At 38.9% G+C, this 24,956-nt stretch overlaps 1 protein-coding gene across 8 annotated transcripts in view; it reads left to right on the top strand.

The window, feature by feature from the left end:
• The first annotated feature begins 7,385 nt into the window (after positions 1-7,385).
• The window catches only part of TRPM3 (transient receptor potential cation channel subfamily M member 3), a 599,217-nt gene continuing 581,646 nt past the window's right edge, over positions 7,386-24,956 (top strand). For all 8 annotated transcript variants that reach the window (XM_042243350.1, XM_042243355.1, XM_042243351.1 and 5 more), the window contains exon 1: positions 7,386-7,634. In XM_042243350.1, coding sequence (XP_042099284.1) covers positions 7,458-7,634 — 177 coding nt within the window. In that variant the 5' untranslated portion in view covers positions 7,386-7,457. The remainder of the gene's footprint in view (positions 7,635-24,956) is intronic.

The raw sequence follows: 24,956 nt of genomic DNA on the forward strand, positions 1-24,956 counted from the left end.
TACACAGTTTATTCAAGCAGTAATTGAAGAGTCACTGCTTAGATCCCACTCTTAAAAGAAAGTTATCCTTTCATTTGGTTTTTTAACCAAGTGGGCCAGATTTGTGGTTTTCATAATGGATAAGTATCTAAAATACTTATATTCTCTTTGAGTATGATGCATGTATATGTGTGTGTGTATGTGTGTGTGTGTGTGTGTGTGTATGTGTGTGTGTAACAGAGAAAAAGGGATGTCTAGGCTAAGAATCCTGAGTGACTTTAATTTCACTTTTCACTTTCATGCATTGGGGAAAGAAATGGCAACCCACTCCAGTGTTCTTGCCTGGAGAATCCCAAGGAGGGCTGAGCCTGGTGGGCTGCACAGAGTCAGACACAACTGAAGCAACTTAGCAGCAGCAGCAGCAGCAGGCTCAGAACAGAGAATATCTGTAGTAATGAATAGCACTGTGGGTATTAGAAGAATGCAAATATTAAGCAGTTTAGAAATGGCACATCTCAAATTTCTATATTTTTAACAAGCCTTCATGGACTCATCGCAATTTCAGGATTGTAAGAAAAATAATCCCCTTTGTGAATGAAAGTTTTAGAGTTTTGAAGCTTGAATGAGGGTATAATTTAGCTCTTGGCCTTTGAATACTTGTTATACATTTGTTGTGTGTGTGTATGTAATATTTCTATTTTTGATGAGACTGAAACTGCTTTTATTGATATATACCTTAGTGTTTTCCAATTGGAACATTTTATATATTAAAGCTTTGCACTCTGTTACTGGAATATGTGATTCCCTCCCAGCTGCAGAGAGGAAGGAAGCATTAGGTAAAGGCAGATATGGTTCTTTTCTGTGTTTTGTGAAGCTTACTCATCCTCTTACTGGAAGAAGCAAAGGAGAAAATGAAGGTGCTATGTTTTGTTTTTTGCTTTTCCTAGAACAGCAGCTTTGGGAAAGACAGTAGATATGACTTTATATTGTTGATAATCAATTACTGGTATTTTTAAGCTTTTACCATGTACTGGTTCCACTTTTGAGGGCTCTGCACATATTAGCTAATTAACTTCACAATATTCCTTTGGCATAGGTAGTATGTATCATTATCCCCAAGTTGCAGATGGAAAAACTAAAGCATAGTCAGGTTAAGAAACTTCCCAAAGCTACCTGAAACAGTAGAGTTCAAATCTATGCGATTAACTATGTGGCCTGTGCTCTTAACCATTGTGCCAGGCGTGTCAGTGAGAGAGAGAACAATCATCATTATCATTCATCATAATTACACTTAAATGAGTGTTTACTCTGTAAGCCTATTGTGCCAGTTGTTTTTAGTCTTCACAAAAACCTTGAGGCGGAAGCTGTTGTAGACTCCATTTTACAAGATGGAAACTAAGACTCTGGGAGATAACTAACCGAGGGCTACATAGCTATAAGAGGTGAGACTTGAGTTTGAGTTAAATCTGGCTTCACAGCTAGCCAATAAAGACAGGGAGAGGGAAACACTGACAAATCCATGCCCACTTCTAGATAACGTGGCTTCCTATTACCTGTAGCTTATCACTATCTTCATTATGAGTCAGGGGCAAAAAAAGAGGTGATAACACGCATTTCAGGCTTCAGTTACAATGGAGGTCACTTTGTAACAGAGGTTCTATATGGCACAATTCATTCAGCAAGTGAGAGAGAGAGACAGAGTCAGCTTACTTTAACTGTATGCTCAGTAAACTAATTAATTCATGAAGAAAATTTTTTAAAGAAACTAAATTATTAGTGAGTTTCCCCTCAAAGCTCCCTACAGGACCATTATGAAAAGTAATTTCAGGGACTTAAGAGGATTAGACTTCATTCTATTTAAAATGCCCTATAACATAATATTGACTGTAACTATGAACACAGTTTTTACATAATGATAATCCATCATGTGAAGAAGGATTAAAGGTCCAAGATGTCCAGTATGGTTAAAAGGAGATTTGAGTCAAACTTGTTGCCTATCTTTTGGAGAATATTCTCTGGAAGAGAAACTTGACTGGAAAGTTCCAGGGAGAAACATTTTATCTTAGTTGTAGAAAGAACTTTCTCTCAACTAGAGCTGTCCACCCTTGGAATGGGTTACCTTAGAAACTCACCCACTACCTGCCACTGTGTTCAGAGGCAGGATGGCATTCAGGGAACCAGGGAGACATGGAATAGATAACTATTCTAATTTTGAGATCTTTTAATTTTACACAGCATAAAAGTTGTTTAAGCTGCTCAAGTGAGAGAGTCATGTATTTTAATAGAACAAAGCTGAGCACCGAAGAATTGATGCTTTTGAACTGTGGTGTTAGAGAAGACTTTTTGAGAGTCCCTTGGACTGTAAGGAGATCAGCCCTGGGATTTCTTTGGAAGGAATGATGCTAAAGTTGAAACTCCAGTAATTTGGCCACCTCATGCAAAGAGTTGACTCACTGGAAAAGACTCTGATGCTGGGAGGGATTGAGGGCAGGAGGAGAAGGGGACGACAGAGGATGAGATGGCTGGATGGCATCACTGACTCGATGGACATGAGTCTGAGTGAACTCTGGGAGTTGGTGATGGACAGGGAGGTCTGGCGTGCTGCAACTTATGGGGTCGCAAAGAGTCGGACACAACTGAGCAGCTGAACTGAACTGAACTGAATGCATGTTAGACTCTATTATCTATAAAAGATGCCAAAGGGGGGGAAACACCTGAAGTGCAGGAAAAAATTGTGTAATCTATTTGGAAAACATATTTGAAGCTAAGTTAAGAACTGTTCTTTATCGGTGGAATCTATAAGGAAATTTAATACCTTAGAAAATATTGTTGAAGGATATAAAATTTCTAAAAATTTAATTTTAAAATTTGAGTGTGATTAAAGAGAAGAAAGCCAGGGCTGCTTTGGTGGCTTGGATGGTAAAAAATCTGCCTGCAGTGTAGGAGACCCGGTTCCACTCATGGGTCAGGAAGATATCCCAGAGAAGGGAATTGCAGCCCACTCCAGTATTCTTGCCTGGAGAATTCCATGGACAGAGGAGCCTGGTGGGCTACAGTCCATGGGGGTCACAAAGAGTCAGACATGACCGAGTGACAAACACTTAGAGAAGAGGAAAAGTGTTTTTTCAACAAAAACGTTAATTTGCCAGAGTTTACAACACAAATGCTTTTCTGATAAAAGTGATGAATTATCAAATACAACAAAAGGGTTCTGATATTGAAATTACAAAGTATTGGGGAAAATGAATTTAACTCACAAAGGTTTATTACCGGGCTGGTTTCTGCTGTTTCCATGGGATGTTTGTGTATCATCCTCTTGAACTAGGTACACTGCATTCACTGTGAGAGCCTTCAAATATCTGTTCTATTAATGTCCAGATACCAATGAATTTCAGTGTTTTAACAACATTGTGAAAAATTGTATTGGAGCATATTTTTTTGAAAACACATTTCAGGTGGCAGTTTGGAACACTCTGAACTACCAGGATACCGTATCATTTCCTTTCTGTTTTCTTAGGTTTTCATGAGTCAGCCCATTGTATATCCAAGAAATATAAGGGGAGACAGTGTGCACAGTGGCACAATGCTAGGTGGAGGGTGCCATAATTTTTTTTTTAAGAGAAGGAATGTGTTTTCAAAAGGAAGTCAGGCAGCCTGTCTGTACTGTGGCTCATTAGCAGCGTTGAGACAGTTCAAATCTTATCATGATTCTTAAATTTAGCATCATTAAGGCAGCAATAAAACACAAAGATGATCCGTGGGCAGTGGGCTTACATAGCATGGAAGAAAATTAGTTTATTGAAAGGCAGTCTTTGGAGTGCAAAAATTTGATGTGCTGGGTTTGCTATTTCAGAGGATACTTAATGTGGTCATGTCAGGCTTCTAAGTCTGTTGGAATTTATTCTGTAGATTTGTGAACATCCATGTTCATAAAACTGGTAAAACAAACATTTTGGATTTATGAAATGGAGATGTCTGGGGCTGGGCTTGGTCCTCTCTGCTCTTTCCTCATTAGACTCCTCTCTAAAACCCAGAAAGATACCATTCCATGTGAAAATATCATTTCTTGTAGCAGGTTGGGATCCTGAAAACTCTGCTTTAGATGTTGTGATAGCAAACAATTTTGGCCCAAACTATTCCAGCAATGGGAGAAAACCTCCTTTCATGCACTATTATTTTTCTTTGATCTTTGTGCTGTAGTCTCCAAGTCTCTGGAGGTTTTGTGCTCACTCCTCTAATTTCCATTAGAGAGGGCTGTGAATCCTCCTCCTCCTCCGTTCCACAGAGTTCCTAACTATTCTTTTTGACCAAAATTATTCAGTAAAAATTAAAGGGGCTAGGAGGATCAAAGGATGTGTGTTTTTGGAATGGTGCTGTCATTTTTTGTGGGGTCCTTAACAGTGAGGAACCGTGGGGGGCAGGGGAGAGTCAATTGCAGTGTTTCAGCATTTTTACAGAGCTGCAAGGGAACCAACTTCTTAATAGCATCTAATATCTTAGGGAGGCTGGTGCTTTGTAGCCTAATCAAAAGCTACATCTTATAATCTGATGAATATCAAATCTGCAGTATAGCATGAAGAAATCCATACTGCCCTAGTAGTCTCCCACCTTTCTCTTTACCCTATTAACTAAACTCATGGTAACTCAAAAGAAGTTGTCAGGTTTAATATGCCTTGCTTGATTCATTACCTAGTACTAAAAGTATATACACTTGTGTAGACGTCAGGAAATCACTAACAGGCAAAAGTAGCATCAGTAGCAGCAGTACTTGCTGCCTAGGTGATAAATCGTAGTATTAGGGACTCAGAATACACCAGGCACTGTTCAAAGTGATTCACTGATATCTTAGCTCTCTTCGTCTTCACAGCCTTGCGTGTGTGTGGTTTCATTTTTACCTCCATCTTACAGATGAAGACTAATGCACAGAGTTGTTTAGTCACTAAGTTCTGACCAACTCTCTTGCAACCCCATGGTCTGTAGCCCCCCAGGCTCCTCTGTCTTTGGGATTTCCCAGGCAAGAATACTGGGGTTGGTTACCATTTCCTTCCCCAAAGGATTTTCTCAACCCAAGGATGGAACCCACATCTCCTGTATTGCAGGTGGATTCTTTATCAAGCCACCAGGGAAACCCAAGGCATAGGGGTCAGAATTAGAATCCAAACCATGCAGCCTGATTCCAGAATTAATGGTTTACTTTTTTACTATATCAACCTCAAACCAAAGATCTGAAACAAATGCTCAGCATTTCTTCTTCATGATCTTTTAGTCAACTCTTATGTAAGGTTAAATCACCAGAAAGTTTAGGCAGTGACTTAATTGCTGTGGTGCCTTAACTGCTGTAACTATGAAAGAAGTAGGAGAGAAGAGAAAGCTTGTCTTTATAGTCTTGTACACTAGTTTCAATCTAAATCCCAGTTTTACTAGTTACGTTAATTCCCAGGAGACCAAACCCAGGTCTCCTGCATTACAGGCAGATTCTTTACCATCTGAGCTACCAGGGAAGCCTCAGTTCTTAGCTGCTGCTGCTGCTAAGTTGCTTCAGTCGTGTCTGACTCTGTGCGACCCCATACACGGCAGCCTACCAGGCTCCTCCGCCCATGGGATTTTCCAGGCAAGAGTACTGGAATGGGGTGCCATTGCCTTCTCCCAATTCTTAGCTACTCATTACTAATTTCTCAAGATCTCAATTGCTCAATCTATGAAATGTGGATATGACAGTAGCATGTACTAAATAGGGTTATTGCTGATATGAACTTACATAATGCATTTAAAGTGCCTAGCGCAATACCAGACACAGACATGTTAGATGTTAATGTTTTAAGCTGCCTTTAACCTTTGCTGGAAATAGAATGATGACAGATAATGAACAGTGTATGTGTGTGTGTGTGTGTGTGTGTGTGTGTGTGTGTTTTGGGGGGAGTCTATTAAAATATCAGTTAATAGAATGTAATCAGATGCATGTATTTTATTCCACAAGGCAAGTCAGTCGCCTGGATTCTACCAGTAGACTAGATTTTCTGCAATAGTGTCCTTAGATCTGTAACACAGGAGCATTGTGAGGTAAATACGATTGTAATGCAATGTGTCAGGTATTTGTTACACTCCAGGGAGGATCCATGTTGCTCCAAATTCTGAATTACAGCAGAGTCCCTGTGTTATCACATCTGCTCTCACATCTCCAATTCTGCTTCAGAATACGTAATAGTCTTGGAGCTGGGATTTACCATTCTCTTCTAGTTAATTAAAAACTGAAAATCAGTACAATCATAGGGAGGGACATAAAGAGGGAAAATAAGTTTAAGACAGAAATGCTCTAAGGATGAGGGAGTTCTCCTGGGCAGCTGGAAGTCAGTCGACTGTACTCACTAAGGTCTGATTGTGGGGATGGGGTAGTCTCAGTGGGCTGTGACTTCTTCCTCTTCCCAGGCACTGGAACTTCACTGCTCTAAGTGAAATTATTTAATTTATGCTTTCAAATTGAAAAGTTGCCTTATTCTCTCTCAACATAGGTGCCCTAAAGACTATTCATGCCAGCACAGCAACTCTCTCTTAAAGCTATCCTTAGAAAATAATAGGGGTGGGTATTCCCCAATTCCGGAAACTCCATCTTTTATTGAAAGCATTCCATGTGGCACCTTAAGGGTTAAACTTTTGTTGCAGATAGAGTATCGAGTGGCTTTTCAGGAGAGGATAACCCCCAATTTAGAAACTGCCATTTCTAAATGGTAAGCCAAACATACCTTAGTTTACACTGCTTTCTATGAAAGGAATAACTCATCGCTTCTACTGTGTGTGTTAGTTTGCTTTTCTCTCTCCCGTCTACCTCCTGTCATCTATATCATGTGTATATCAGGGTGAGGACCGTCACTCACAGTTAATAAAAACCCCAGAACACGACAAAGATTCTTTTTATTGCAGATCCGTTTTACAATAGCTCTCAATTTATGATGTCACATAAATCAAAAGTGAAGTGTTTATCTTATCATTCCGAGGCATCCCTTCTTCTGTGTCCTAGCCCCTCCCCCTGTGCCAATTTCCAGCCCTCAAAGATGCTTTGTATAAGAAAGTGCAAGTTCCCCGTTTTGGCTTTATTGATGTTCCCTTTTGCTCTCTTCCTGGCTCCCCCCCCAAACCAAGTGAGCAGAGCAAATGGCCCGGGTTTTCCCCCAATGCCTGACCTGCGTTTACTGGGAGGAGAGCAGGAGAGGGAGCGCGCATTCCGAGCAGGCTGCTCTGACTCCGACCACAGGCTGTTCTGTGCAGGCTGTCCCTCTCCTTCAAAACCATGCATCCCCTCCCCGAAGCAGCAGGCAGTGTGCCTCCATTCAGCCACATTTGGTATGCATGAGCACGGCTGCAGGGAGAGGGGAGGTGGCTTTCTTAAGAAGGTTCAGTGGCTCAACGCCACTTGACTAGTCTCCCAAGTTGCAGGAAGCCTCTGCCCTGATGGAATTCGCAGGTGTGGAGATGACCATGGGATGCCAGGGTCGTGGGGGACCGTTTGTTTTCTAGGTATTGCTCAGGTTTGCGGTTTCTGGTTTTCCTGGTGGAATTTGGAAGGGGTCATGAATCAAACTGATGCTCCTCGACCCCTGAACTGGACCATCCGGAAGCTGTGCCACGCAGCCTTTCTCCCATCTGTCAGACTTCTTAAGGTACTGTAACTTGCTGCTTTGAATGGCTCTCATTGTGCTTTGCAGGTCTGAATACCCAACTTCGCACTTGGGCTGGGACACACCTTTTGGGGAGTACAGATTCCTGCAGTACTGGCTGTGTTGCCCATGGCTATTGAGAGGTTCTCAGCTCCCCTCACCCCATGGTGTCAGGGAGGGAGGATGGTCTCAGCCACATTTGAGAATGAGATTATGGTTGCAGAGAATGGGCTGCCTGAGTGCTCCCCACCCCCAAACATCCCTAAAATAGAATTAATTAACTTCTTTGGGAGGGTGGGAACAGTAGTGGGAGTGAAATCTCTTACTCCTGTGTGTTTGACTCCTGGATTTTTTTCCCTCCCTGGGGAAGCCCTTCGACCCAGTTTCCATTTAAATGGAACCTGAGAGAACAAAGGATTCTCCTTATTATTTTAAAAGCCCTATGTCCTTAGGTGGTCTCTCAGGTAAAGACAAAGAACAAACCTTATCAGATTGTGACTTTTTTGGCATACTTTTTTTTTTTTTTTTTTAAGGCATGATAATTTTAGTATCTTAAGTGAAGTCGGTGGTGGGAAAGTATTGTTAAATATATACTGAGTGTGTGCTTCTAGCTAGCTTTCTCGCTAGCTCTGAGTTACACAAAAGAAACAGTACTATACCTCAGCTAGGATGCTACCTGGTGTCTGCAGCATTTCTCTTTCTAGAAGAAAATATATTAAAAACACTGAGAAAGTCCCCACAACTTCAAGATAATTCATCTTTACCATCTGCCTTGTAGGGAAGGAAATATAAGTAAAAATTTAAAGGTGCAGAAAACAAGTATTTCCCCTCAGAAAAGAGAATGTGGTAGTACTTTTTTGGGAAAAATGTATATCTCTGGATGTCCCTCCCACGTCCAGGTGAAGTTTAAAAGGCAAGATGAAGTTCTTCATCCTCTTTTCCATATTAATATGATACTGAGATTAATGATCACTGAAAAAATTACACTTACAGCAGTTTTCTTTCTGAATCTGTGTTCTGGTTGGGTCAAGTTTGATGTGGACAATTAGTTCTATACAGCTAAGTGGCTTCTTACATTGGAGTATTAACCCAGTATTCCTCCAGTATTCTTGCCTGGGGAATCCCATGGACAGAGGAGCCTGGAGGGCTACAGTTCATAGGGTTGCAAAGAGTCAGACATGATTTAGAGACTGAGCATGCATGCATTAACCCTGTCTGAGTTTCCTTTATCCTGTTCAACACAAACTGATTAACTTGCCCAAAGGTTACACCCACATCGTATTCAAACACCCATCATTTTGTTATGGTGGTGGTTTGCTTCCTTGAAAGAGTCTTTTGGAGGAAAAGGAGGTTTGGGAGTAGGAGAAAAGCTTCCTTGGATATAAGGGCTTTTGCTGTGTTGGGACAACATGCGTGATAGGGCATGAAAAAGAATGAGGCCAGGAACTAACAAACAAATGTAAATTTTCCTCTAGAATTACTCCTGAATCTGGGGTCTAGGGTGAAGAGTATCTTGGCAAACCTAACTATGACTGAAAAAATTGACTTCAGCTATTCCATGTGCAATAAGAAACGTTTTTCATTTAAATCATTCATTGGCTTTTCCCTGAAGTAATGTTTTTGAACTTATATAATGACTTTTTAACAGGTGTGTGTATACTACCTTCAATATATTATTCATTAATACTCTAATTTTTAAATGGAAAATGATATTTATTATTTGCTTGTCATAAAATCAGCAGAGAAGTATTCTTTTGGGGTAGATTACTTATTTTTAGAAGAGCTCTCATCTTTTTTAACTGTGAGTACCATTCATGTTATATATCAGCAACACTGTCAATACTATACCAATACCATACATCTCAGTCTTACCATCCTTTATGAACATGGTGTTTTATAACAAATTTTATTCATCTAAAAGGTGCATTAATGACTGCCCTTCAAATTCTCTCAATATCTGAAAGATAGGATTTGTTTTACTAGAGAACTTTCCTTTCAAACAACATCTGTATTTTTGGAAGATTATATGTCTTAGAAGACTTCAGATATTGAACACATTTCAAACTTGAAGAAAAGTACTACAGAATTCTTTCAGTAATACTTAGAAAGAAATAAGCACTGCTTTTGTATATGAGTTATTGTATTATCCGCATTCTGGATATGAATGCTGTGTAATTTTCCCGCTCCAGATTGTTGCTATTTTGTCTTTATTATGTTAATCCCTGTGTGTTCTTGCCCTGCTTTTATATTTCAAGTAAAATGGAAGTTCCAGAGTAATCATTTGTATCTTTTGGTCAGTGTTCTTCCTGATTTAGTCTATAAATTAAATATTTAATAGCAATAATTGTACTGTTCTTTTCCCCACTTTCTGCTTATTCTTTCCCTCCCTCCCACCCCCCTCAATCTCTTATTCTGTCTCCCTCACACTGCCACCACCATGCTAATATAATGGATGGACTCTCTGGAGTCTATTGAAACTGTAAGCTAATAACCCCAATTCTCCTATTCAACAGGTAATTTTCGTTCCTCTTCCAAGCCTTTTTCTGATGCAATATGCCCTTTCCAATGCCCTGACTTAGCCATAAATGCAGTTTAGGACATGATGGCATGATTAGATTCGACTAAACCCAGATCAGTCACCATTTCTGACAAGACTGGGTGTGAGCCAATTTCCTCCCTGTCCTTTCCCGGAAAATGCATTTCTTTGCTAACTTACTTCAGTACCACACTAATGTTTAGAAATGGCTTCATAATCCTGTTTCCTGTATTTCCCATTTCTTAATAGAAACAAGATAGTAAAGAATTAGAAGGGAGAGGCCAGCATCTGAAGCACAAATTAAACCCAATGAGTGTTGGAACATAGTTATTATTCCTTCTGAAGACATCTTGTATTGTTATTTTGTCCATCTCAGAGAAAATTTTGAACATGCCAGCCAACTTACATTTTGAATTTGAGATTGCATTTGGGAATATCATTTGAAAATGAATTTTTGGACAAGCACATGATGATGATAGCCAAAAATCAGAGGCTGTTTTCAAATGGATACATTTCAAATGTGACCCTTTCCAATCTGTTTCTCTTCAGTTGTCATTTGCTTCATTTTGATATGTTTCAAGATTTATCTTAATATTAATCGCAGCAAGTCAAATTTATTTCAGTGATAGAATATTCTTAGCATATTTTATATTCATTTCAAGGTCTGTCTCTGCCGTTATTTTCTTTGGGAGATTTTATTTTGGTTACTTCTGTTTAATTTGAATATTAATGTTAGAGCAGACAGCTTTTTCTGCATTGAAATCTTGGTAGATTTAGTGAAGGGGGCCTTTGAAAAATAGGTTGCTTTGGGGGAAAGGGAAGTTGTGCACTTGTAACAGATTTTGGATAAATACATTTAAGCCAATTTCTTGATGAAGACCAAATAATCTGCATCATTTTAGGATTTTCAAACAAAGAGTATTACTTTGCCGCTAGATCAATGTCAGAAAGAGATTAGAGAAATTGTACTTTGGACAGTTAGGTCTAAAAAAATGAATCCTAATTCCTTCATGTTTCTAACCACCTCTGTGACCTTGGGAAAGTTACTTAACCTCTCTGTAACTTGGTGTCCTTCTCTTTAAAATAAAGAGTTTAAATCTTGACTTAGATTTAATGCTGTGTTCCCCATGGAAAAGGCTGCCATGCTGTGTGGGCATGGAAAAACGTAGTCTATTGAGGCTAAAAGTAATTAAACTGGGTTGGATATTAAAATGGAAGGAGGGCTAGAACAGTCAGCAGAGTTTAGATCATAGAGGGCCTTACCCACTAAACCAAGGCAGTTGACAATGATACTGAAAACTAGGGAGGGCCATTAAAGGGATCTTAGCAGCAAAGTGATTGTTAGATCCAGCTGTTAAATAGATTGCTTTGACTGTAGTGTCTAGAATGCGTAGGAGATGGTGAGACTGGAAGCTGAGAGATTAAATTAGAGGACTAAAGAGTTGATAAGGACCAGGAGTAATACATCTAGTCTCTTAGTCATGTCCAACTCTTTGCAACCTCATGGACTATAGCCTGCCAGGCTTTTCTGTCAATGGAATTCTCCAAGCAAAAATACTGGAGTGGGTAGCCATTCCCTTTTCTAGAGGATCTTCCCAACCCAGGGTTGGAACCTGGGTCTGCCGGATTGCAGACAGATTCTTTACTATCTAGTGACTGAACAATAACAACAGCAGGACTAATGCAAAAGTAATGGAGGTAAAATAAATAGGGCATTGTTAAATCAATTAGTTGTGGTAGAAGGAAGAATTTAGAATTTCTTGAGATATCTTACTTTGCTGTCTGGTGGTCCCAGTGAATGTGGTTCCAGTGTCTGAGAATAAAGATCCTGAGAAGGAAGGACAGAACTCCGTGATTCTTTGGTGAGCTAGAAAGGGCGTGCCACTTACTGATGCTAATGAGACTGAGACAAAAGTAAGGAATGTCATTTCATGTCATTGATGGGATGAGTCCCACTGATAGCAGAACTCTCTGATGTAAATAATATATAATCAGTAATATCACTTAAAGTTTTCTAAGATGGTTTTTTCCTTTGCTCTGATAAAACAATGCCTAGTAAACTCCCATTTGTTTGAAATCCAGTTAAATATCTCAGAGTTTTAATTCATTTCCCCTCTCCTTTCTCTCTCTTTATTATCAAAAGAGGGATTAGTGAAAGTGAACTGGGTATAACACAAGAGAAATAATTGAAAGAACAATGATCAAGTTAGGCTACGAGATCCCAAATTCTGCCCAAGTACACAGTGTTTTCTACTCCTATAATTTCATGGCATGGTAACCAGTGTCCGTTATATTGTCCCTAAAGCATAGCATAGCAAGATCCTGATGACAAAATGAGTTGGGTCTTTTTTTCTACAGTTGATGCCAGACATAGCAGAAGCTGACTTCCCTTTGGTATTCTCAAACTCTTAGAAGACAATTATGTTGAGATTCATTTTGATTTGTTTTAAATTTGTTACTTTTAAGGACTCCTTTTCACATCTAAAATTCTGTATCTTTATATGGCAGGTAGAATAATATTAATAAACCAGAGCTTTTGTTTAGCTGGGACCAGACACTCCTGAACCACATGTCGGTGAGTAGCAGTTGAGTTTCCACAGGAAGAGAGGAAACATATACCTACTATATCTAGACATGTTCGTGAATGGTGGGGAGTGAGATCAGGGAACTGGTTATGGACCAATTCCACTAAGTGCCTTAAAGATGGGAAGCCTAAGAATAAATTGCTTTTAGGAAAACACAGTGTGTGGTTAGGCAAAATTTTAAGGGCTGCTAATAAACTTCTATCTTTCCATCTCAGCATGCCAGGCTCAGATTCCCTTTAAGAAAATAAGAAAAAAAAATGTACCCAAAGTAAAACCCAGGAGAGACAAAATCTGTGTGGTGCATTTCAAGTGGTGGCTTCAACTCAAGCTGCTGAACAGTGACCATGTGATTCGCCTTTTTGTGAAATGTTCCTTGGACATCCTGAGGGAAATTCCTGAGGCACCAAGAAACCCTCCTGTGTCTCTGGAGAGTTCTGCCTTGTGATACCCAGTATTGTGCGGTAAGGAATGAAACTGTGTAGTCATTGTAGAACAAGGGAGGATATAGCTGGGTTGTCCAAGCCCAGGGCATCTGGCTTACGGATGACTTGTGGAGTCAGTAAAATGGAACAAAGTCTGTCTTAAAGGCAACAGTTCTGCCTTCCCTGCAGATGATTTCCTGTGGAGAGAAGGGTGTGAACACTGCCTTTTCAGCAGTGGCTTCAAATTCTCCCCACCTGCATCTAAGTCTGTTGGTATAACCTCAACTGGCTCCAAGCTCATCTGCAGACAACTATCTCCGTTTCCATTAGCTAACATGGAAAAGTAGCTCACAAAAGGTATTCAGTAAATGTTTATTGAAGAATAAATGAGTGAAAGAACATGTGAATGATACATGAAATCCTAAGAAAGCTTAAAAATCACTTGGGGAGCTTATAAGCAAAGCAGATATTCAAGCTCACCCCTGAGGATGCTGACTCAATAGGTAGCTGGTGGGTCCAGAAATTTGCATTTTAACAAGCTCTCCTAGTGATTCTGATATGAACAGCTCTTAGAAGGACCACACATTGAGGAAAAACTGCCTTAGATTCAACAAAGCTCAATTAAATGCCTTCTTTCTTTTGCTGGCATCTGGGCAGAACAGATTATGTGTTAGTTAACAGTAGGAGCAAAAGGTTTTTCAGAAACAGTTCACAAGTTTTCAAAACGTTTAATCATAAAAAATCATTTAGATACAGGAGTAATTGAGTTCAGCTGCCCTGTTTTGGTTTACAGATGATGTGTCATCATAAAGTGAAGGAATGTTTGTTGCTTTTTTTTTCTACTCTTTATCTATTTTAGATTTCCCTGTGCATTAGTTCCATGATTTATTCAGGCATATGACATACAATTTTAGATTTTTTTCTAAAAAATTCAAAAAAATTATGTTGCATTTATATAGAGATATGATTGTGAACCAGAGCTCCCAAAGATAGTGTATATCATCAAGATTCTGGAGCATCTGCATATGTTCCTTTACACTTCCCTAGGGAATGGTATGGACTTAACAGAAGCAGAAGATATTAAGAAGAGGTGGCAAGAATACACAAAAGAAATGTACAAAAAAGATCTTCACAATCCAGATAATCAAGATGGTGTGGTCTCTCACCTAGAGCCAGACATTCTGGAATGTGAAGTCAAGTGGGCTTTAGGAAGCATCACTACGAACAAAGCTAGTGGAGGTGATGGAATTCCAGTTGAGCCATTTCAAATCCTAAAAGATGATGCTGTGAATGTACTACACTCAATATGTCAGCAAATCTGGAAAACTCAGCAGTGGCCACAGGACTGGAAAAGATCAGATTTCATTCCAATCACAAAGAAAGGCAATGCCAAAGAATGCTCAAACTACTGCACAATTGCACTCATCTTACATGCTAGTAAAGTAATGCTCAAAATTCTCCAAGCCAGGCTTCAACAACATGTGAACCATGAACTTCCAGATGTTCAAGCTGGTTTTAGAAAAGGCAGAGATAGTAGAGATCAAATTGCCAACATCTGCTGGATCATGGAAAAAGCAAGAGAGTTCCAGAAAAACATCTATTTCTGCTTTATTGACTATGCCAAAGCCTTTGACTGTGTGGATCACGATAAACTGTGGAAAATTCTGAAAGAGATGGGAATACCAGACCACCTGACCTGCCTCTTGAGAAACCTGTATGCAGGTCAGGAAGCAACAGTTAAAACTGGACATGGAACAACAGATTGGTTCCAAATTGGGAAAGGAGTATGTCAAGGCTGTATATTGTCACCCTGCTTATTTAACTTCTATGCAGAGTACATCATGAGAAACATTGGGCTGGAGGAAGCACAAGCTGGAATCAAGATTGATGTAAGAAATATCAATAACCTCAGATATGCAGATGACACCACCCTTATGGCAGAAAGTGAAAAAGAACAAAAGAGCCTTTTGATGAAAGTGAAATAGGAGAGTGAAAAAGTTGGCTTAAAGCTCAACATTCAGAAAACTAAGATCATGGCATCTGGTCCCATCACTTCATGGCAAATAGACGGGGAAACAGTGGCTGACATTATTTTTGGGAGTTCCAAAATCACTGCAGATGGTGATTGCAGCCATGAAATTAAAAGATGCTTGCTTCTTGGAAGGAAAGTTATGACCAACCTAGACGGCATTTTAAAAAGCAGAGACATTCCTTTGTCAACAAAGATCCATCTAATCAAGGCTATGATTTTTCCAGTAGTCATGTATGAATGTGAGAGTTGGACTATAAAGAAAGCTGAGTGCCGAAGAATTGATGCTTTTGAATTGTGGTGTTGGAGAAGACTCTTGAGAGTCCCTTGGACTGCAAGGAGATCCAACCAGTCCATCCTAAAGGAGATCAGTCCTGGGAGTTCATTGGAAGGACTCATGCTGAAGCTGAAACTCCAGTACTTTGGCCACCTGATGTGAAGAGGTGACTCATTGGAAAAGACCCTAATGCTGGGAAAGATTGAAGGCAGGAGGAGAAAGGGACATCAGAGGATAAGATGGTTGGATGGCATCTTTGACACCATGGACATGAGTTTGAGTAGGCTTCAGGAGTTGGTGATAGACAGGGAAGCCTGGCATGCTGCCTTCCATGGGGTCTCAAAGAGTCATGCATGACTGAGAGACTGAACTGGACTGATGCTCACAGAACACTTAATGATTCTCACAATTGTTTCTTGCAGGATCATGCAGGAACACTAACTTAGGTGCTAAGAATGTGTGGTCGATAAGTGATATCCTAGATTAGTAGAAGAAATGACACATTATCCTCTGTCTTGTTTACTTCGAGTGGTTTTACCTTACATTTTGGAGGCAGAAGTCCTGCCGAAAAGAAAGGTTAACTTCAGCCCTAGTCATTTGGCTGTTGCTGAAATGAGCAAGCTCTCTCGCAGCTGCTCCCATTCTCTTATCTCTCCCATTCACCACGTTGCCCGGCTGGAACGCCTAGGCTCATGCCTCCGCTTTGTTTGCCTTCAGCCCTTACAGAATCAGCCAATCAGTTCTGCCGTGTTTTCTCATACATGTGTCTCTGTTCTACCCCTTCTGTCTATTCTAAGTTCCCAAAACCAATGTTTCTTTTCCTTGGCCCCAAAATACTATAGCAGTCTACTTCAAATTGATCCTCTCCACAGCTACCAGAATGGTTCCCTTAAATGCACATGAGACCAGGATACTACCATGTTTGACATTCTTTAATAGTACCCCTTTTCTTGTAGAATAAAATCCTCATCTCCTGGAATTGGTGTTTAAGACCCTCTGTGATCTGTCCTCCATCTACTTCTCTGCCTTTATACTTTGCTTTTCCCTTTCTCAAATCATGAATTTCCTTTTAGCTGGGCTTTTTGTACAAGCTATTTCCATTGCCTGGAAAATCTGAACCCCTTCTTCTCCTACCTAACTCCTACCAATATTTTAATTCTCAACTAAGTTGGATGAGTTTAAGAAAAAATTTCCTGAATTCCTAAACCCAGACTGGGCTTTCCTTTTAATCATACTCATAAAAGTTAATGGGTATTTCCATCTTTGCATTGAACATGTTATAGTATTATTAGCTCTTTCACCTCATTCTGAAAAGCTTCTTAAAGTTAGGAACCGTATCTTAGACAATTTCATGCATTATGTCATTTATCAGACAGCACAGGATAATTGGGGTGCTAAGGCATATGTGCTAAGTTACTTCAGTTGTGTCTGACTCTTTGTGACCCTGTGGACTGTAATATCAGGCTCGTCTGTCCATGGGATTCTCCTCCCGGGGATCTTCCCAACATAAGGATCAAACCCACATCTCTTATGTCTCCTGCATTGCTAGATGGATTCTTTACCTCTAGGGACAGGGGTGCTAAATGAATAGGTAAATGTTGGAGGGAATGGATAACTATGCTCCTGATGCAGTGCTCTGAAGCCACTTAAAAGCACCAAATGGTATTATAAGGTCTTGGCATTTTGTCTAATTAAAGGATACTTTGAGCTTGAGTTGATATATTTCATATATTTCCCAAATTGGAAGATTAGTTAAGGAATTGAACCAATGACTGGTACTCAATACAAGTGATGCAGAATAAAATATTTACTTAAGGAAGAAACTGTAAGTAGGTAGAACCAGATGTCTGCTTTGAAAATATTTACTGAAAGTTAAAGTGAGAGATTGAAATTACCTCATTTATTGCTTTTGTTGGAGAAAAGGGAATTCCTTAATTTAGTGATTGAGAGACTTTAATATGTTGCTTCATGTAACTTAAGTAGTGTTTTTGGCTAGGTTACACTGTAAATTAGAGAAAGTACTATTAGAGGAAAAACTACACTGTTAAACTCAGAGTACTCTTGCTTTATCCTTTAAAAAATGCCATTGGCTAATGTCTAGATACAATTACGTGGACACAACTATATTGAAGTATTTTGTTATTTTTATTTAAAGGTGAGATTTTTCTGTTAGCATTAGGTTACTTATTTGTATCCTGAATCATGGATAGAAGTATTCTATCATCAGGTATCATAGATAGGGGCTTCCCAAGTGGCTCAGTGGTAAAGAATCCACCTGCCAAAGCAGGAGATGCAGATTTGATTTCTGGGTTGGGAAGATCCCCTCGAGAAGGAAATAGCAACCCACTCCAGTATTCTTGCCTGGGAAACCCCATGCACATAGAGGAGTCTGGTGAGCTTATAGTCCATGGAGTTGTAAAAGAGTCGGACACAATTTAGTAACTAAACAACAAGAGCAACATCATGGGTAGATGGTATCAAATAGAAGTTCTAGTTTATTCTTTTGTGACAGGAACAAAAATTTCTCCAGACATAGTCTAATATCCTTTGGCACAGGTGTGGGAGATGAGGTGGAGAAGTCATCCCCAGTTAAGAAGGGCTGCTTTAAACATTTCCTCTTAAGGATGGAGAGTAGGTTGTTGATTTCACTGGAAACCTAACAGAGATTTCCTAGTGATGCAAAGAGGATTAGCTTTAGATACACTTTCTTTTTAATTTTACAAAGATTGAAATTTAGGTTACATTTAGAAAATTAATTGGTCAAGTTTTAGTCACTAAATCTAGAAAGACTAAATGATTATTTTCTCAACTTATTGTCAATCATCTCTTGTAAGATAAGAAACTTAGATGTGACCAATTTGTCTGCAAGTGTTTGAATTTCCATATATTACTGCTTTATGTATTGTAAGCAGAACGTGTGATTTGATTAATGTATTAAACAAAATATTTTATTTTCACCATTATTCTATAATAACTTCTACTTAGAAGTGTTTAAGAATAATACAATATAAAATTCATTTCAATGGATAAATGAAAAAATATTTTACTTCATCAAGATGAATTTTTTTGTATAATGTTAGTTCGTTTGAGCAATCAAAGATTCTGAGATAAATCTAGTAATTAACACAAGGAAGGTACATAATTTAATTTAAAAAATGAGCATAATTAAAGCTAATTTTCAATCATTAAATTGAGCATGATCAAATGGACAGAAATATTAGATTTTAGCCCTAATTCTGAATAATTATTAATCCCAGCTGAGTTACCTGGAATAAATAGTTTTATCTTGTAGTTTTCTCATATATAAAAAGACAGGATTGGAGTAGATAAGGACTGGCAAACTTTTTCTATAAAAGGCTAGATGGGAAAGTGGCTTGATGGGTCATATAGTTGCCCTCTCTATCACAACTATTCAATTTTGCCATTGTAGCTGGAGAAAGTAGCCACATGCAGTACATAATAAATGAATGTATTTGTGATCCAGTTAAACTTATTTAGGAACACTGCGCTATGGTCTGAGTGTTCATGTGTTAAAAATCCATATATTGAAATCCTGACCCCAAAGGTGATGGTATTAGTAGGTGGAACGTTCAGGTGGTACATAAGTCATGAGGGAGGGATGCTTTTAAATGGTGTCTGTGCCTTGTAGAAGAGGCTCCAGAGAGCTCCCTACCCCTTCTAAAAAGAAGTCTGTGCCCTAGAAGAGGGCCCTCTCTTGACCATGGTGGAAACTTGATCTTGAGCTTCCAGCCTCCAGAACTGTGAGCAATAAATTTCTACTGTTTATAACCCACCCAATCTGTGGTATTTCGTTATAGTGGCCTGAAGAGATTAACACTGAAATTTGAATTTCATGTAATTGTCACATATCATGAAATATTATTTTTATTTTTCAACCAGTTTGAAATATAGCAGCTATTCTTGGCTCATCAGCCATACATAGAGGGCAGATTGTACTTGCCTGTGGACTCCAGTTTGTTAAACATGGGATGATTGTTAAGTTCCCTTATAGCTCTGATATTCTTGGATTAGTTCATGATGACAGAAAGCCATTGCATGCTCCTATGTATTTTAAAATTACTTTGAAAGAACTGAGAGCAAATCATTTATTGTTATAATTGTTATCTCATACTCATTGGAGAGTGGTGTGGGATATACTTACTGTCTCATAATGTAAGTCACATTTAGTAAATGTTTGTGAGGAACATTTGTTTTCTATCTCTAAAAATCTGAATGCTTCAGTTCTTTAAAAGATGTCTTTACTCAGAAACTATATTGAAATATACAGAGACTAAAAGTGAAGCGATACTAAAACTTAACATTTAAAAAGTCCTTTTCAATTTACGAAGTTCTTTGCTTTCCATTAAATGAACTGAACTTCATAGCAACACTGTGAAACAAGTATAGAAAACTCAATTATCCCTCTTTTGAGCTGGAAAAATTAAACACCTTTACTCTGTCTTCATCTGAGACCCAACTAGATTATGGAGTAATGTTTTGATAAGACAAACAATTAAATCATTTGGGTACTTGACAGCAAAAACAATTAAATGGCATGTTCTCAAATTGATCATTGACAAAACAGGAAACTTCTCTGGATTTTAATTTCCTTTAATTATAAATTCAGTACAAATATTACTTTATGGTCAGAAATTAATGTTTGGTGTTGGCATACTCTGTAGCCAGTTTTCAGTTAATATGAGTTCCTTCCTTTCAGCCTAATAAAACAGAAATGGTGCAGTGCAAATGAACAAAATTTAGGATGTATTTTGTAATAATTTGGGTTTAGGGGAATATATACTATTCATGTGCAACTAATTACACTTTGTAGTTATTGTACCATCAGAGTTGCCAGTTATTGTAGGGTGTATTAGGGTTCTCCAAAGAAACAGAATCAATTGTGTGTGTGTGTGTGTGTGTGTGTGTGTGTGTGTGTGTGTGTGTGTGTAAGTAAAACAGTTTATTCTAAGGAATTGGCTCACATGATTGTGGAGGCTTAGCAAGTTCAAAATATGATGATGGACACTGGCAATCTGGAGACTCAGGAAAGAGTTGCATTTTTAGTCCAAACGCAGTCTTCGGTAGAACCAAGAATAACTGATGTTGCGGATAAAGTTCAAAGACAGTCTTCTGGAAAAGTCTGTCTTGTTTGGAGGAAGGTCAGTCTTTTGTCCTATTCAGGCCTTCAGCAAATTGTTATGAGGCCCACCCACAGTTTGGGAGGCAATGTGCTTTACTCAGATACCACTGATTTAAATATTAATTTCAGCCAAATACACTCTAATGGAAATATTCACAATAATGTTCAGAAAAATATCTGAGCATTGTGGCCTAGATAAGTTTACATATAAAATTAGTAATCATATCAATCTTTGTCACAGTTATGTTAAAGCTGCTATTTTACATGTACAATTGACCTTTGAACGATGGACTTGAACTGTGCAGGTCCACTTATATGTGGATTTTTTTTCAATAAATATATACTGTAGTACCAACAATCCAAGATTGGTTGAATTTGCAGTTGTGAAACCGTGGATATAGAGGGCTGGCTTTAAAGTCATATGTGAATTTTCATCTGAGTGATGAGTCAGTGTCCCTAACCCCGCTATTATTGTTCAAAGATCAACTGTAATTTGTTTGCAAATAACAGAAATCCATCCATACAGTAACCAAAATTTCTTCTAAGGTTATTCTCTGGAATATCTAGCAAATGAAATAGAAATATATCCAGATAACAAAGGGACTCCCCCAGGCTTTTTTGTAATAGGGCCCTCGAGTCACTTGTTTTGGCTTCTCTTGACCCATCTATTCTGTATTTCTGGTTTTCTTTGTAGACTGGCTTTCTCTTATCACTCTGTATTTCGCTCATACTTGCCACAGTGTCCAGTTCTATATGATCCTGCTGCTGCATTTCTTCTTCAGTTCAGTTCAGTTGCTAGGTCGTGTCCGACTCTTTGCGACCCCATGAATCGCAGCACGCCAGGCCTCCCTGTCCATCACCAACTCCTGGGATTCACTCAAACTCATGTCCATTGAGCCAGTGATGCCATCCAGCCATTTCATCCTCTGTCATCCCCTTCTCCTCCTGCCCCCAATCCCTCCCAGCATCAGAGTCTTTTCCAATGAGTCAACTCTTCGCATGAAGTGGCCAAAGTACTGGAGTTTCAGCTTTAGCATCATTCCTTCTAAAGAAATCCCAGGGCTGATCTCCTTCAGAATGGACTGGTTGGATTTCCTTGGTCCCTTCCAGTCCAAGGGACTCTCAAAGAGTCTTCTCCAACACCACAGTTCAAAAGCATCAATTCTTCAGCACTCAGCTTTCTTCACAGTCCAACTCTCACATCCATACCTGACTACTGGAAAAACCATAGCCTTAGCTAGACAGACCTTAGTCAGCAAAGTAATGTCTCTGCTTTTGAGTATACTATCTAGGTTGGTCATAACTTTTTTTCCAAGGAGTAAGCGTCTTTTAATTTCATGGCTGCACTCACCATCTGCAGTGATTTTGGAGCCCCCCAAAATAAAGTCTGACACTGTTTCCCCTGTTTCCCCATCTATTTCCCATGAAGTTATGGGACCAGATGCCATGATCTTCATTTTCTGAATGTTGAGCTTTAAGCCAACTTTTTCACTCTCCTCTTTCACTTTCATCAAGAGGCTTTTTAGTTCCTCTTCACTTTCTGCCATAAGGGTGGTGTCATCTGCATATCTGAGGTTATTGATATTTCTTCCAGCAATCTTGATTCCAGCTTGTGTTTCTTCCAGTCCAGTGTATCTCATGATGTACTCTGCATATAAGTTAAATAGGCAGGGTGACAATATTTCTTCTTATATCTTACCAGTTTATTTCTCCTATTTTCCTAGGAATCTTACTGACTCAGGTTTGGTCATATATTCATTATTGCCTACAGAGATTTGGTCAAGGAAACTGAATCACCTGATATAAATATGGCCACCTAGATCTGGTCTTCTAATAGGTAATGTGGGAAGGTAGCAGATTCTGTTAGCAAAGAAAAAGGCACAAATCTTTACTAATTCAGTTAGCATGAATCCCCTACACACTCAATAGTTTAATGGTTCTGAAAGCCATTCAGCCTAAAAGATACAGCAAGCAATCCAAAACAAACAAAAAAAAAATTCATTCTGTAAGTGTAGATAAATAATTAGTGTGTACCTTTTTGCTAAAATCACTGCAGATGGTGATTGCAGACATGGAATTAAAAGATGCTTGCTCCTTGGAAGGAAAGTTATGACCAACCTAGACAGCATATTAAAAAGCAGAGACATTACTTTGCCAACAAAGGTCCATCTAGTCAAGGCTATGCTTTTTCCAGTAATCATGTGTAGATGTGAGAGTTGGACTATAAAGAAAGCTGAGCACAGAAGAATTGATGCTTTTGAACTGTGGTGTTGGAGAAGACTCTTGAGAGTCCCTTGGACTGCAAAGAGATCCAACCAGTCCTCCCTAAAGGAGATCAGTCCTGGGTGTTCATTGGAAGGACTGATGTTGAAGCTGAAACTCCAATACTTTGGCTACCTGATGCAGAGAGCTGACTCATTTGAAAAGACCCTGATGCTGGGAAAGATTGAGGGCAGGAGGAGAAGGGAATGACAGAGGATGAGATGGCTGGATGGCATCACTGACACAATGGACATGGGTTTGGGTGGACTCCGGAGTTGGTGATGGACAGTGAGGCCTGGTGTACTGCAGTTCATGGGGTCACAAAGAGTCGAACACGATTGAGCGACTGAACTGAACAGGAGGAAGTGAATTCCAACTGTAGAACTTGATTTTAGGTGTACTATAAAAACTATTTTTGATGAACAGGCTTAGAGAACCAGGAAAAATAGTAATCTCTCCTGCATTAGAATCAAGAAGAAATGCTTTTAGAGTCCACTACAGGACAGCATGATGTGCTCCACTATCTCCTTAAATGCTTCTTTGGGTTTCCTCTACTTTTCATGGTTTCACCACTGCTGGAAAGTCCTATGGAGCTTTTAATGGGATTTGTCAGTTCTTCTGACTGAATGGAATTGTACCATCCCAAATTTGTATCCTTAAAGAAAACCAAGTAGCACATTGTTTAGAAGTACTAACGTGATGGTGAACTAAATATAAGAAAAATTTTATGTTTTTAAAAATTAACTGTTTGAAAGGAATTCAGTCTAAGAGATTGATGTTTTAATCAGATTATTCCTGTTTTCCTCAATGTTCATTTGAAGAGGAAAAGTTCAAAGACATTTAATGTTGTCATTTTGTTTATAGGTGTCCAGCAATTCACAGATCAAAACAGAAATATAAAATTAGCTTTTCTCCCCATTAATTTATTCATTCTTCACACATATTCATTCTATAATTATCTATTGCTATGTGTCAGAAATGTACAAAAAATATTAGAAATTCAGAGATGAAAAATACTAGGCTCCCCATCAAAAGGAGATAAAATAGAGTTAGATTATCAAGCAAATTGGAAGGGATACTGTGGTTTGATATGTTTTTATATTTGTAAGCATAGATAAAAGAAACTAAATAATAGGCTGGAAGGTGCTAGAAAAGATAACTCCTGAACTAAGTATTGAAAGAGATACCTATGGGAAGTTGGGATAGAAAGAATATTCCAGACAAATAAAGTGGCGTGTACAAAGGCAAGAAGGCATCCTAGAGAGTATTGCTCATGGAGATCATTCCCATGAGGGAAGCTGAAGTATCAAGTGTAAAGGGATTGTCAAGGAAAGAAGTGGGCCAAGGGGAATGCCATGCAGCTAAGGGATTACTTCTGGTGGTGAGTGTGCAGTGTATTTATATTGCTCTGGCATATACAGCTCATACTCATTTTACGGTCTGCCCAGTTTGGTTTGCTCACATTGCAGTACAAGCTGCCACCTCCTCAACATCTTCCTCACAGAATCTCTGTAGATAATACCACTGCACTCAGCTGTGCAAATGCAGAGGCAAACTCAGATTCATTAGTCATTAAATGTAGGAATTGTTCAGAAGCTGCAGGATGCTCTATTAAGAGTGTTACACTGTAGGAGAGATCTTCGTTGTTCTTTTCCTTTTTTTTTTTTTTGTGCCCCTGGCAAACTCATTTTCCATATTCAAACAACTTTGCAAACTGCCTCATCATGGAAAAATGTTTTGTCCTGTTTTATAGATTTTAAAATGTCTTCATCCAGAATAATAATGGACTTGCAAAAATTGTAGTAAACAAAAGCTATGACACATAGCATCTTTCTTTTGCTATGGACGGCTATAAAATGTTAGGCACAGGGGCTAATGAGCTTACTGTGTAGCTGTCAATAATGGCACATCACTGAGTGGAGGGGGTAGGTGTGCATTCAGATGTGTCCCCATTTAGCAAACAAGTAACTGCGTGTCAAGACTGTTTAACTTCTCTGGGGTTTCAGTCATCCTCCACCATTCTGTAAAAGTCTCTACCAGGTAAACTACAAGTGAACAGATAAACATCATCAAG

This window comes from Ovis aries, chromosome 2 (genome assembly GCF_016772045.2).
Source record: "Ovis aries strain OAR_USU_Benz2616 breed Rambouillet chromosome 2, ARS-UI_Ramb_v3.0, whole genome shotgun sequence".
Lineage (NCBI taxonomy): Eukaryota > Metazoa > Chordata > Mammalia > Artiodactyla > Bovidae > Ovis > Ovis aries.